Source organism: Physella acuta, unplaced genomic scaffold, assembly GCF_028476545.2.
Source record: "Physella acuta isolate Inbredline_101_S28 unplaced genomic scaffold, ASM2847654v3 ptg000187l, whole genome shotgun sequence".
Classification (NCBI taxonomy): Eukaryota; Metazoa; Mollusca; class Gastropoda; family Physidae; genus Physella; species Physella acuta.
The window spans coordinates 247,045-259,594 of NW_026731706.1; the positions used below are offsets into that span (position 1 = coordinate 247,045).

Here is a 12,550-nt window from a genome sequence, read left to right on the forward strand (position 1 = left end):
ATGTCAATTCTCTCTGTGCTAAAATATGTTATGTTACTAATTTTTTCAATACCTAACACTTTTTATTGTTCTCTACAGAAAATGAAGATGTGGATGGAGACAGGGGAATATTTTTCAGAAAAACTTTTATAACCCGAGGTTTTGATGAAGAGGAAACTGCTCAGCTTAAAGAATTTATTGAACAAAAAGGAGGTAATAACCCTGTCACTAAATTTTTTTTTTTTTCAAAAAGAGATCATTAGTTAGGGTAAATATTATCAATTAAGGTAGTAATTAGATTGAAAGAGCTTTAAAAAAAATTTTTTAATCTTGTATGGAACTTTTAGATGGGATCTTGCAGGGCTTTAAAAAAAAACCTTAAATCTTGTGTGGTACTTTCAGGTGTGGTCTTACAGAGCTTAAATAAAAACCCTTAAATCTTGTGTGGTACTTTCAGGTGTGGTCTTACAGAGCTTAAAAAAAACCTTAAATCTTGTGTGGTACTTTCAGGTGTGGTCTTACAGAGCTTAAATAAAAACCCTTAAATCTTGTGTGGTACTTTCATGTGTGATCTTACAGAGCTTAAAAAAAACCTTAAATCTTGTGTGGTACTTTCAGGTGTTGTCTTACAGAGCTTAAAAAAAAACCCCTTTAATCTTGTGTGGTACTTTCAGGTGTGGTCTTGCAGAGCTTAAAAAACCTTAAATCTTGTGTGGTACTTTCAGGTGTGGTCTTGCAGAGCTTAAAAAAACCCCTTAAATCTTGTGTGGTACTTTCAGGTGTGATCTTACAGAGCTTAAAAAACCTATAATCTTGTGTGGTCTTACAGAGCTTAAAAAAAACCTTAAATCTTGTGTGGTACTTTCAGGTGTGGTCTTACAGAGCTTAAAAAAAACCTTAAATCTTGTGTGGTACTTTCAGGTGTTGTCTTACAGAGCTTAAAAAAAACCCTTTAATCTTGTGTGGTACTTTCAGGTGTTGTCTTACAGAGCTTAAAAAAAACCTTAAATCTTGTGTGATACTTGCAGGTGTGGTATTGCAGAGCTTAAAAAAAATTAAATCTTGTGTGATACTTTCAGGTGTGGTCTTACAGAGCTTAAAAAAGCGTCAGATCCCAGACATTGCCATTGTTCCATTGCTTGGGTTCCCAGTGGAGGTCACTGTGTCAGAGATTCTCACAAATGCTTGGCTGGTAAAACATTGTGTGCCTGTGGTCGTTCTTGTATAGGCTAATGTATTTAACAAAACAACAGATGTTGAATGCTGATTTATTATTGTATTTTACTGTTTGTAATTTTACCTATTGTATTTTACTGTTTGTAATTTTACCTATTGTATTTTACTGTTTGTAATTTTACCTATTGTATTTTACTGTTTGTAATTTTACCTTTTGTATTTTCCCAGCAAATGTGTATGGAATTTGATTCACTACTACCTTATGATGATAACTGGTTGTCAAGGCCTTTGGAACTACCAGAGAATGAGCCACTGTCAGGCTGTTGTGTCAGTGTCAGGTAATGTCAGGATGTTGTGTCAGTGTCAGGTAATGTCAGGCTGTTGTGTCAGTGTCAGGTAATGTCAGGATGTTGTGTCAGTGTCAGGTAATGTCAGGCTGTTGTGTCAGGTAATGTCAGGCTGTTGTGTCAGGTAATGTCAGGCTGTTGTGTCAGTGTCAGGTAATGTCAGGCTGGTGTGTCATTTAATGTCAGGCTGTTGTGTCAGTGTCAGGTAATGTCAGGCTGTTGTGTCAGGTAATGTCAGGCTGTTGTGTCATTTAATGTCAGGCTGTTGTGTCAGTGTCAGGTAATGTCAGGATGTTGTGTCAGTGTCAGGTAATGTCAGGCTGTTGTATCAGGTAATGTCAGGCTGTTGTGTCAGGTAATGTCAGGCTGTTGTGTCAGTGTCAGGTAATGTTAGGCTGTTGTGTCAGTGTCAGGTAATGTTAGGCTGTTGTGTCAGTGTCAGGTAATGTTAGGCTGTTGTGTCATTTAATGTCAGGCTGTTGTGTCAGTGTCAGGTAATGTCAGGATGTTGTGTCATGTAATGTCTGGCTGTTGTGTCATGTAATGTCTGGCTGTTGTGTCAGTGTCAGGTAATGTCAGGATGTTGTGTCATGTAATGTCTGGCTGTTGTGTCATGTAATGTCAGGCTGTTGTGTCAGTGTCAGGTAATGTCAGGATGTTGTGTCAGGTAATGTCAGACTGTTGTGTCAGTGTCAGGTAATGTCAGGCTGTTGTGTCAGTGTCAGGTAATGTCAGGCTGTTGTGTCAGTGTCAGGTAATGTCTGGATGTTGTGTCAGTGTCAGGTAATGTCAGGATGTTGTGTCATGTAATGTCTGGCTGTTGTGTCAGTGTCAGGTAATGTCAGGCTGTTGTGTCATTGTCATTTAATGTCAGGCTGTTGTGTCAGTGTCAGGTAATGCCAGGCTGTTGTGTCAGTGTCAGGTAATGTCAGGCTGTTGTGTCAGTGTCAGGTAATGTCAGGCTGTTGTGTCAGGTAATGTCAGGCTGTTGTGTCATTTAATGTCAGGCTGTTGTGTCAGTGTCAGGTAATGTCAGGCTTTTGTGTCTTGTAATGTCAGGCTGTTGTGTCTTGTAATGTCAGGCTGTTGTGTCTTGTAATGTCAGGCTGTTGTGTCAGGTAATGTCAGGCTGTTGTGTCAGGTAATGTCAGGCTGTTGTGTCATTGTCATTTAATGTCAGGCTGTTGTGTCATTGTCATTTAATGTCAGGCTGTTGTGTCATTGTCATTTAATGTCAGGCTGTTGTGTCAGGTAATGTCAGGCTATAGTATCATGGAATGTCAGTCTGTTGCATCATTTAATGTCAGTCTTTTATGTCTATTTTAGCTATCGTCATATTGTAGTGTCAATGTGTAATATAATTCTAAATTTCCACCTTTATTTCAGCGGCTATGTAAATATTGAACGTGAATGTATAATGCATCTGGCCCAATCATTAGGAGCCAAGTAAGTTTTACCAACACTTGTTTGATATAGCCTCTAGAGAAACCCATGGTTTTTACTTCCTATTTCAATTGTATGTATCTCTAACCATAAGTGAGCGCTCAAAAAACCCTGAGCTAGAACTCATGAGCAGATGAGACTTGTTAGCTGGGGAAAGCAGCCCATTTAGGAGACAAAACTCCAAAATCAAACAGGAGCCCCTTTGGCGGTTCGGATTACGAATTTTGGTTTCCTTTCGACAGCTTCTGCTACCCAAGTTGTTACCAAATGTAATCCAAAAGGTAGAGAGAGAAATCACAATGCATGTGCAGCTCATGATTCCTTCATTCGATACCCTAGTACATGCCTTTAGGATTTTACTTCTGTGGGCACTTGCATTCTCTTGCAAGGCAAAACAGATCTTTTAATTTTAACTGCACCACAACCTTATTACCAGCAGAGACCATGAAATTTGATACCTATTGTTATTTCTAAAATACCTTTAAATACCATTTAACTAAGGTCCCTTCTGACTTTACTTTAATTCTTGTCCTAACGCATAATTCGACATTTTTATCTAACCTAAAATGAAGAAGAACACTTTATCATACAATAACCATTTACTGCATGTATAAAATTTGTCATAAACTAATGCCTTAATGTAACTGAATCTTACTCTAACAGTAACCTTGCTTAGAAAATCCTTAAGCTAATTTTTAACTAAACTCTATATTGTCCCAAACTACCTAAATAAGAATTATAAAAAATAGTTTAGAACTTAAATTGTTTTAAAGCAATAATTTTTTAAAATCTATTTTTCTATTCAAAATTTACAAAAAAAAAATTATTTTAATACTTAAAGCCAACATTTATTTCAAAAGGATAAAAACTCGTATTTTTAATTCATTATTAACTACAGATAGAGCTTATACACTGTTTCACACTGATTAACAACATGTAAAATATAGTATGTACCCACTATTATAGCCAATGGTGTGTCAAAAATGAATCAATTTTGGTGTAGAAATCTAAACAACTCAATTGACAAAACTAAAGTGTTATATGTTAGACTCAGTTCTTTGATTACATCTTACCTCCAACTGGTTGCCTTACAGAATATTAATAGCTGTAAAAGCAGCAACATATTTTGTTTACTACAACTTTCATATTTCACAAAGCTGTGCTCATGTTTCAGTTGCCAGGACCACTTTGCCAGGAAATCCAGTAAAAATGTCCAAGCCAGCACACACCTCATAGTTAACCACCCAAGTGGCTCCAAGTATGAGGCAGCCAAGAAATGGAAGATACCTGCAGTGGGGAAAGAGTATGTTCAACCTTTTATGTCACATTTTTTTTATCATTTTTAATAAACCGTATAAAATAAATTTTAAAATAAAAAATTAACTTTATTTTAAATTTAAAAAAAAAAGTTATAAAATAAAATTTTGAAATAGATGAAATACAAATTTAAATAAATAAAACAAAAATTTAAATAAATTAAATAAAAATATAAAAATAAAATAAATTGTAACTTAATAAATAAACTTAAAATTTTAGATAATTATAAAATTAAACAGGAAGAAAAGATTTCAATCTATGAAATAAAATAACGTATACTGAATACAAACTTGCAGCTGGCTTTTAGCGTGCATACGTTCAGGTCGTCGAGAAGCAGAGGACGAATATTCTATTGAAGCTATACTAGAGAGGGAGGAGAGGAAGTTAGCTGAACTGGCTGAAGAGAAAAGGTCCTCATCCTCTTCACTCCCCACACCACCCAAGGTGAACCGCAGCTGTGTGAGTGATGATGTGTTTGTTGGTGAGGCTGTGGACACCAGCAAGCAGAGTGACAAGAGTGGAGGCAGGTCTGCGTCAGAGGATGCTGGCATAGGAGAACAGACCACATTAGATGTTGCTGGCGTCAGACGACAGATTACGTTAGAAGATGCAGGTGTTGAAGGAGGAATGACAGAAGATGCAGGTGTTAAAGGAGGAATGACATTGCAGGAGATAACACTAGCAGCAGAGGTAAATTCATGTCAATTCCAGGGATGCCATTTTCTATTGTCCTGTAATTCTAGCTGTTTAAACCATATTTTTATCTGCAGATTTGCAAATTTAGACTAAAAATGTCTGGCTTTGCAGTTTAAGTATAACTGTTATAGTATGTCATGATATTTGTAGCTCATATGAGCTGGTAATTTACTCTCTCTGTTGTTGCTGGTGCTTATGTAGCATTTAAAGTGTATTTTCATCAGCACACAGCAGTGTGGTTAGAGACTAGACAAAAAAAAAAACAACCATGACATAATTGGTGGACTTAGCTCATCTGTGAAATTATCTTGTTAAGGCGACCATACACAACTGAGTAGAAACAATTTAAAAGATGCTTTAATAACATATAGGGCTAGTGGTGTCCTATACATTGTCAGTGTTATTTAACATTCCTCTCTTCATTTGGATAATGAGGCTTTTAGACAATACATACAGATTTTTTTTTGTACATAAACTTGCACAATAATTTTTTTTTTTTGTAAAATAAGAAAAAATGGAAGTTTGGAGGGGAGGGTTGACATTTTTGGAACCTAGAAAAAATAGGGGTTTAAAAATGTGATGTACTTAATTTAAAAAAATGATCATTTAAAAAGGAGTTTACATTCACTGCCTGTCACCACTTGCAGGGGTATGGGCCGTCTATTTTTTTTCTTCACCCCATTGCACATTAAATTCTTCCAAACAACCACTTTTTGTTGCTGTCCCTAAATTTTTTCTCTACATTGAATTGTTTGAGCTGCCTTCATATTTCAAAAATCATTTCATTTATTGACTTGTTTAATTAATTAAGCCAACATTCCTTATGATCAGTGCTTCTGTATGCTGTAGGCCCAAGATCATATGTCAAAGTTCCGTATGTTCAGTATATCTGTGTATGTTGAAGGGTTATGTGTCAACAAATTATGCTCTGTATGTCGTAGGCCCAGGAGCATGTATCAGCATCCTCCTCTGAAAGCTGTGGACCAACAGCTAAACCTGACGCTGCCTACTTGCCAAAGCTCCACCACCACCTGACCACTGGCCAGTCCTCTAGCGCCACCAGAGACAGGAAAAGTGCATGCCAACCAAACCAAAGTGAAAATATTTCAGCAGGCCTGGTCAAGACTCCAGTCAGCGTCCTCAGACAGAAATGGGTTCGCATCTACTTTTTCATTTGTCAGATAAACTTTGGTCATTTTAAAAGAAATCAGCTACTTTTTTAATTAGTGATTTTTATAAAAAAGTATTTGAATCTCATTTGAGAAGAAAAATCACATGTTACTCATTGTTAGAAAACATAACTGCTAAGTCACATTTGTGGATTATACAAAGAATGTAAAAGCCAGTGAGTCATCCAACATTCTAACCAACATAAATATGGTGTTGAAAAAAAAAAAAGAAATCTTACCCAGATTTGTATAACCTTGCTGTAATTCAACCAGCCCCTCCATACCCTCTCTTTGAGTTATGTAAGTAGTCAATCTCTACTTGCCATTATTGTCAGTTGTTTTTTTTTCCTTTATTTTATATCAGGCGATCCTTGTCTGTCGTTCATTATATTAAGAGCATACAGTTCAATATATTTAATTAGTACACTCAAGACAGCTAGAACAAACCAGTCAAGATACAAATTCAATTTTTTGTACAACTTCACAATAACAAAACACTTTAGCTAAAACAACTGTGAATATTGTAAATGCAAAATTGTATTATGGACAACACTATACAACACTAATGTATTAAAGTCTTGGAGTAGAATCTGGCAAGAATATGATAACATAGCAAGACTAAATATAGCACCCAATCAGCTCATTAAAGCTATAATCAAATGGGCAAGTACATCTAAAGCTCATGTACATATCTTCCTTTGGCCTGCAAACAAGGAATAGAGCTGTTCATCAACCCATCCTCTCTGTATCTCTACAGCCCATGGTGGCTTTGGCCTGCACACAGCCATTCCCCTCTCACATTTGTCCAGTCTTTCTTCCCTGTCAATCTCTCTGTCTGTATTAGAGATGATTTATAAGGGAGTAGTTTAAAAAGTAGTTAGTTAAATTTGAATTTGTTTTTCAGGGTGAGAATGTGCCAGTGAACAGCCCATTAACTCCCCTAGGCCTGACTAAAGGTGGGCTGGAGACACCAGGGACCTTCATGCAGCCTGGTTTCAGGCCAAAGTTTAATTTAGATGTGAGTTTAGAGTTTGTATGATGCCATGTAGGGCTTTTTCACTTAGATGTGAAATAATTTAATTTTTTTTTTAATTTGGAACTATTTTTATTTAAAAACAATAATTCTTTTTTTCCCAAGGGACTCTTTGACAGTCCAGATGTTTCAGTGGACCTCAACAAATCAACAGTAAGACATTTATTACAATTTGTCTCAATATTTGATGCTGTGAATCAGATTTTTCACTGACACACTTTGATCATGTTAAACTGTTTGCTTAGTATTAATTTTTATAGCTCTCGGCTGTTAGTTTTCTCATTGAATTAAGTCAACCATTTTAAATGTTTGATTGATAAGAAAATTTTATTTCCTTCAGCCGTTGGGAGAAATCTTCAGACGCCAGATCACCAAAGCTGCCCAGGTGGCAACAGCTCAACACTCCAACACAGCTGACGTGGTTGATGACCGGATGCCAGCCAGCCAGTCCCAGGCTAGTATTTAACTAGGTCACTGTATCATAGGTACTGTCAATTATCTAATCTGTATTCAACACAGCTCACGTGGTTGATGACCGGATGCCAGCCAGTCCCAGGCTAGTATTTAACTTGGTCACTGTGTATTATAGGTACTCTCAATTATCTGTTCCTGAATTAACACAGGGTGTGAGTGATACAGAGATCATTGTGTATCAAAGATACTCTTAATTATCTAAAATCTTTACGGTAACAAAGGTTACCCTATTAGACCTTATGATCGATGAACAGAAGAAGTAGAGTTCACTTGTTTCTATGCTTTTGGTATGTAAAGGGATAGTGTGGTCAGCATTATGCCCAGCCATCTTTACTTCCCTTGTCAGAGCTGGGTGGACTCAGGGACATTCTATGGACTTGAGCCAGGGATCTGAACTTGAGACTTTCAGGTTAGCTGTCCTGTGCTCTACCTCCCCATCAATCAATACAAGATGATGTCAGCAATATTGACAAGTCATTGTATATCATAGAAGCTGTCAATTATCTGTAATGAATATAAGATGAAAGCATTATTGTCAGGTATACCAATTATCTAGAATAATTACAAGATGTAAGCAATATTGACAGGTATATCATAGCAGCTGTCAATTATATATAATCTGTGCTGAATGCAAAAGAAACTTGTTACAATTCTAGTCACAAATTACAATTAAAACTTTTTTGTTTCCAGTCTGACGAGTTAGCACCTCTACATGGCGTAGTGATAGCCGTGGCAAAGAAGTTGGGGCGCAGTCATGAACAGTACAACAGTATAGTGGTTGAGCTAGGGGGAGACTACTCATGGCACATTGGACCCCAAGTCACCCACTTTGTCTTTCAGGTTCTCATCAGTTTGATACTTCAGCATTCTTTAAGACATTACTTTAAGACATTACTTTAAGACATTACTTTAAGACATTACTTTTAGACATTTACTTTAAGACATTACTTTAAGACATTTCTTTAACCAATGTTCTGCCAATTTAATAAGACATGGTTTTGTTTTCTTAAGTCTCAATCATGTTGAATATGTAAGAATAGCTTTTTTGAGGACATTTTCTAAATTTTTCTTTCAGGGGAGACCAAATGACATAAACAAAGAGTTCCGTAAAGCTAGAGATGAAGGCAAGATAATTGTCTCACCATATTGGCTGCACGCTGTAAGATTTTTATCAAATTTACTTTACAAAATACACAAGTGTACACACTTGTTTTGTTGCCACACACAAGGTTTTGTTATTATATGATAGTAGGATTGTGCTTTGGTTTATTTCAAAATGTATTTGACCATTATTTCAGTGTAAAGAACAGAACTGTAGAGTTGATGAAAGCTTGTTCCCACAGAATTACAACCCCAATTTCAGCCTGGTAAAAATAAATTTTTTAAATACATCAAACAGATTTTTTAATTTAAACTAAATACACTATTCTGTCTGGGTTTTGTTTTAATTTTTAGAGTATTTGTATAATAAACTCATTCCATGCTGAGTACTTAATTTCCTTAACAAAGGAGTATGTAAAACGAGCTGACCCGCGCAGTAAGCATACACCGCTATTTAGTTGTATTATTTTCTACTTTTTATTGATTCATAATTTATTAATTCAACACTACCAATGCTGCGACTGAAAATACTTTGCTTTAACACAGTAGCTCAAAAATGTCGATTATCCTCACCCTAACCCCGCCCCCGTGAGAGCAGCTGTCCGTGACGACAGTGTACTGACGACAATGGAAAGATCAAGCAGATTGTGTTATTAGCTCCCCTTAGTTTCAACTCGTTTAAAAACTAAATTATCTGCCCATAATGGCCGTAACTAATTCGACCCGGTTCTATGATTGTAAATATTCGACGTGAACCACAGCTCACCATAATTGACTGGTGTGGGTGAGGGTGGTAGCTCTATGCCTAGAGAGCAGGGGAGTAGCGGCGTGCGTTTACGTGGTGTCTTGCATGGTCTCCATGAAGAGAATTATATATTTAGATTGTTGGGACAAGAAGTACAAAATTTTTAAAAAATCAGTATATTTGTTGTATAAAATAATTGAGCCAACTCCTACTTAACTAAGAATTGTTTTCTATTTGTCTGTAGACCTTGACTCCAGGTCTCAAGTCCACGCCCATGAGAAGCACCAGAGCCTCGGCTAAGACTTTAACCAAGTCAGATGTTATGGCCAAATGTGAGGCTGGGCCCCCTGTCAGAACCCCAGCCAACAGGATGCCAGTACTTAACCTGGAGAAAGTTGGCCAAGCTGGGGAACAGAACAAAACCAAGTCAGATGTTATGGCCAAATGTGAGGCTGGGCCCCCTGTCAAGACCCCAGCCACCAAGATGCCAGTACTTAACCTGGAGAAAGTTGGCCAAGCCGGGGAACAGAACAAAACCAAGTCCCCAGTCCTTGTGTTACAGAAGGTTGATTCAGTCAGTGAGCTCAGCACTTTCTCAAGCACAACACTGGAGGATGTGTCTTTACAAAGGTAGGTCACTTTGGTATCAAAGGTCAAGGGTTTTACCCAGGTAAGTAGTCTTAAGGGTCAAGGGTTTCACCCAGGTAAGTACAGACTGTTTTCAGGCATGATAGGCTGTAAGAAGATGATGTAAAGTTTATCTGGGCCTGTGATCTAGGAAAATTGAGAGTAGAGTACCACTTCATGGGGCAGGTGAAGTAGAGTTAACCAGTTTTGGTGACAAATGAAAGGGATAATGTGGTCAGCACTATGCCCAGCTACCTTAACTTTCCCTAATGTGAGTCAAGGTACCCATCAGACCTGGCTGGACTCAGGGACGTCCTACAGTCTCGAGTCCAGAATCCAATTTCAAGACTCTCAGGTTATCAATTGAATGCTCTACTACTCAACCATGCTGTTCCTGAGGTTTATATTTATTTTTTTCTGTTCTATTCTCCCAGGAAAGAAACAAAAGATTCTGATCTAATGGATGAAAATGAGGTTTGTATTTGTTTCCCAATTCATCCCAAATGTATCCTGTTTTTTATATACTCAATAAGATTTGTTCAAAAAAGTTTACACATGGTTTGCTTAGAGTTCTAACCCAATGCTTGTAGTGTTAGTTAGGTATTTAAGTTTTTAGTTATACTTTGGTAGTTTTGGGTAGTTGATATTTTTTACCACAAAGTTAAAGCTGGTTTAAGTAACATTAGAATTTGAGAGAGTATTTGAAAAAGAGGTAAACATTTAGATTTTGAGATAGTATTTGAAATAGAGGTAAACATTTTTTTTAGTTGGGTAAAAAGAGGTTGGGAAGACTGAGGTTCAAAAATGTCAAAGATATTATAATGTTACAAAATGTAAAAGATTATGCTGTTACAAAATATAAAAGTTTATAAAAAAAAACTATAAAACAGGATGCCAGCAAACACCAGGAAATGAAAGAAGAACTAGCAAAAACAATGGGGAATATCCTAGCTAACCCATCCAGGTAAATATATTCTACAAGGCTAATCTCTAGCCATAATTTTCTTTGGACATAGATTACTTCACTTAACTTCATATTAAGAAATTCCTTTAAATTTAATTAACTACAATTATTTGTTTGTTTCCATAACCTTGCCATTTTGTGTATGTTTAGGTCCAAAGCAAATAATAGAAAGAAAGGCAGGAGAGCAAATTGTAAGTACTAGCAGTTTAAAATTATAAAGGTACAACTGTTTAATGTTTTGTATGTGTAGGGCTAATTCAGATTTCAGTGAGTTAGCTTTCCCCACCCTTTTGTTTCTAATGAGCAGTTAAACTGTGATCATCAACAAAATGTCTTTGAATCAAGTTCAAGTAAATCCACCCAATTTATCATTAATCCCAATTACTGTACCCTTTTATACCTGAACATCCTCATGCCATATAACAAAGAGCTGATCTGTTTCTTTGATATTGGCAAATGGTAGAGATTGTGTTGTCAACACTCTTGTCATATACTTTTTTACTTTCCCTAACTAATGCCAGTACCCATAACACCTGGATTTGCCCAGGGAGTTCCAATAGGGTTAAGCCTTAAGCCAAACTTGTGACACTTAGGTTAGCAATTGAGTGCTTTAAATTTTTATCCATCAATCCCCTTTTGGCATGTATTGAAAAGTTTACCAGGATTTGGTTTAAAGTTCTTCAGTCTGGATATTTCCTTTGTGTTATTGTATTTCCTAACCCAATGTTTGTTTGATTTTAGTGAGTGGTCAGATGGTCAGTGACAGTTCAGACAGTGATCTGGTCAGAAGTGGAAATACCTCGCAGTCAAACAAAAGTTGGTTGTTTTTGTTTACATTTTTTAGTTTATTTATAGCTGCAAAATTTAATAAGAACATTGCCATTATTTTAAGACAATGCTTCTAAAGATGTTTACTTGTAACAGTTTTTGTAAAATTGTTAGCATACTTGAATAAACATGTGGAGTCTATGTAGCTGTCATGTTTGCATACATACTGTTGACTTGATTTTAAAAAAATCAGTATTGGTCTCTGTCACAGCCCTTTTGTATGACTGGGTTCATGGCACAAACTAAAGGCAAATACAAACCACATTATTGGTGATTTTACGGTCTTTTATTGATATCAGATAATATAGCAGCTACACTACTAGAACCACGACTTCAGTTCGTCATCCGCTCGCGCTCTCTCTACCCCTCTCTGCTTCCTTTCCTTAGCGCATGCGCACACCCATCCTATATTTTATATTCATATCGCCTTTTTAAAATACATACTCGAAACATATATTCATCTACATTTAACTGTTACAGTCTCATATTTCTCTAGATAGCCTGTTTTGATACCACTTCTAGCCTCAATATCATTCTACAATCACATTGAATCAATTTTGTTACAGCTGCCCCTTTAGAACCTTCACAAAGTCTTCAGATCACATGGGATGATCCCACTGAAAGGTACATTTTTATATTCTTCATCCATTA

General features: G+C 36.5%; 1 protein-coding gene across 3 annotated transcripts in view; it reads left to right on the forward strand.

Annotated features, from left to right (window-relative positions):
* Positions 1-12,550, forward strand: part of LOC131936792 (DNA topoisomerase 2-binding protein 1) — a 31,002-nt gene that overhangs the window by 12,486 nt on the left and 5,966 nt on the right. For all 3 annotated transcript variants that reach the window (XM_059293865.1, XM_059293864.1, XM_059293867.1), the window contains exons 17-35: positions 79-192; positions 1,059-1,171; positions 1,384-1,493; positions 2,889-2,948; positions 4,120-4,248; positions 4,559-4,952; positions 5,900-6,112; positions 7,032-7,145; positions 7,266-7,313; positions 7,501-7,614; positions 8,325-8,474; positions 8,710-8,793; positions 8,933-9,001; positions 9,725-10,110; positions 10,542-10,581; positions 10,998-11,071; positions 11,222-11,262; positions 11,813-11,887; positions 12,466-12,523. In XM_059293865.1, the coding sequence (XP_059149848.1) occupies positions 79-192; positions 1,059-1,171; positions 1,384-1,493; positions 2,889-2,948; positions 4,120-4,248; positions 4,559-4,952; positions 5,900-6,112; positions 7,032-7,145; positions 7,266-7,313; positions 7,501-7,614; positions 8,325-8,474; positions 8,710-8,793; positions 8,933-9,001; positions 9,725-10,110; positions 10,542-10,581; positions 10,998-11,071; positions 11,222-11,262; positions 11,813-11,887; positions 12,466-12,523 (2,386 nt within the window). The remainder of the gene's footprint in view (positions 1-78; positions 193-1,058; positions 1,172-1,383; positions 1,494-2,888; positions 2,949-4,119; positions 4,249-4,558; positions 4,953-5,899; positions 6,113-7,031; positions 7,146-7,265; positions 7,314-7,500; positions 7,615-8,324; positions 8,475-8,709; positions 8,794-8,932; positions 9,002-9,724; positions 10,111-10,541; positions 10,582-10,997; positions 11,072-11,221; positions 11,263-11,812; positions 11,888-12,465; positions 12,524-12,550) is intronic.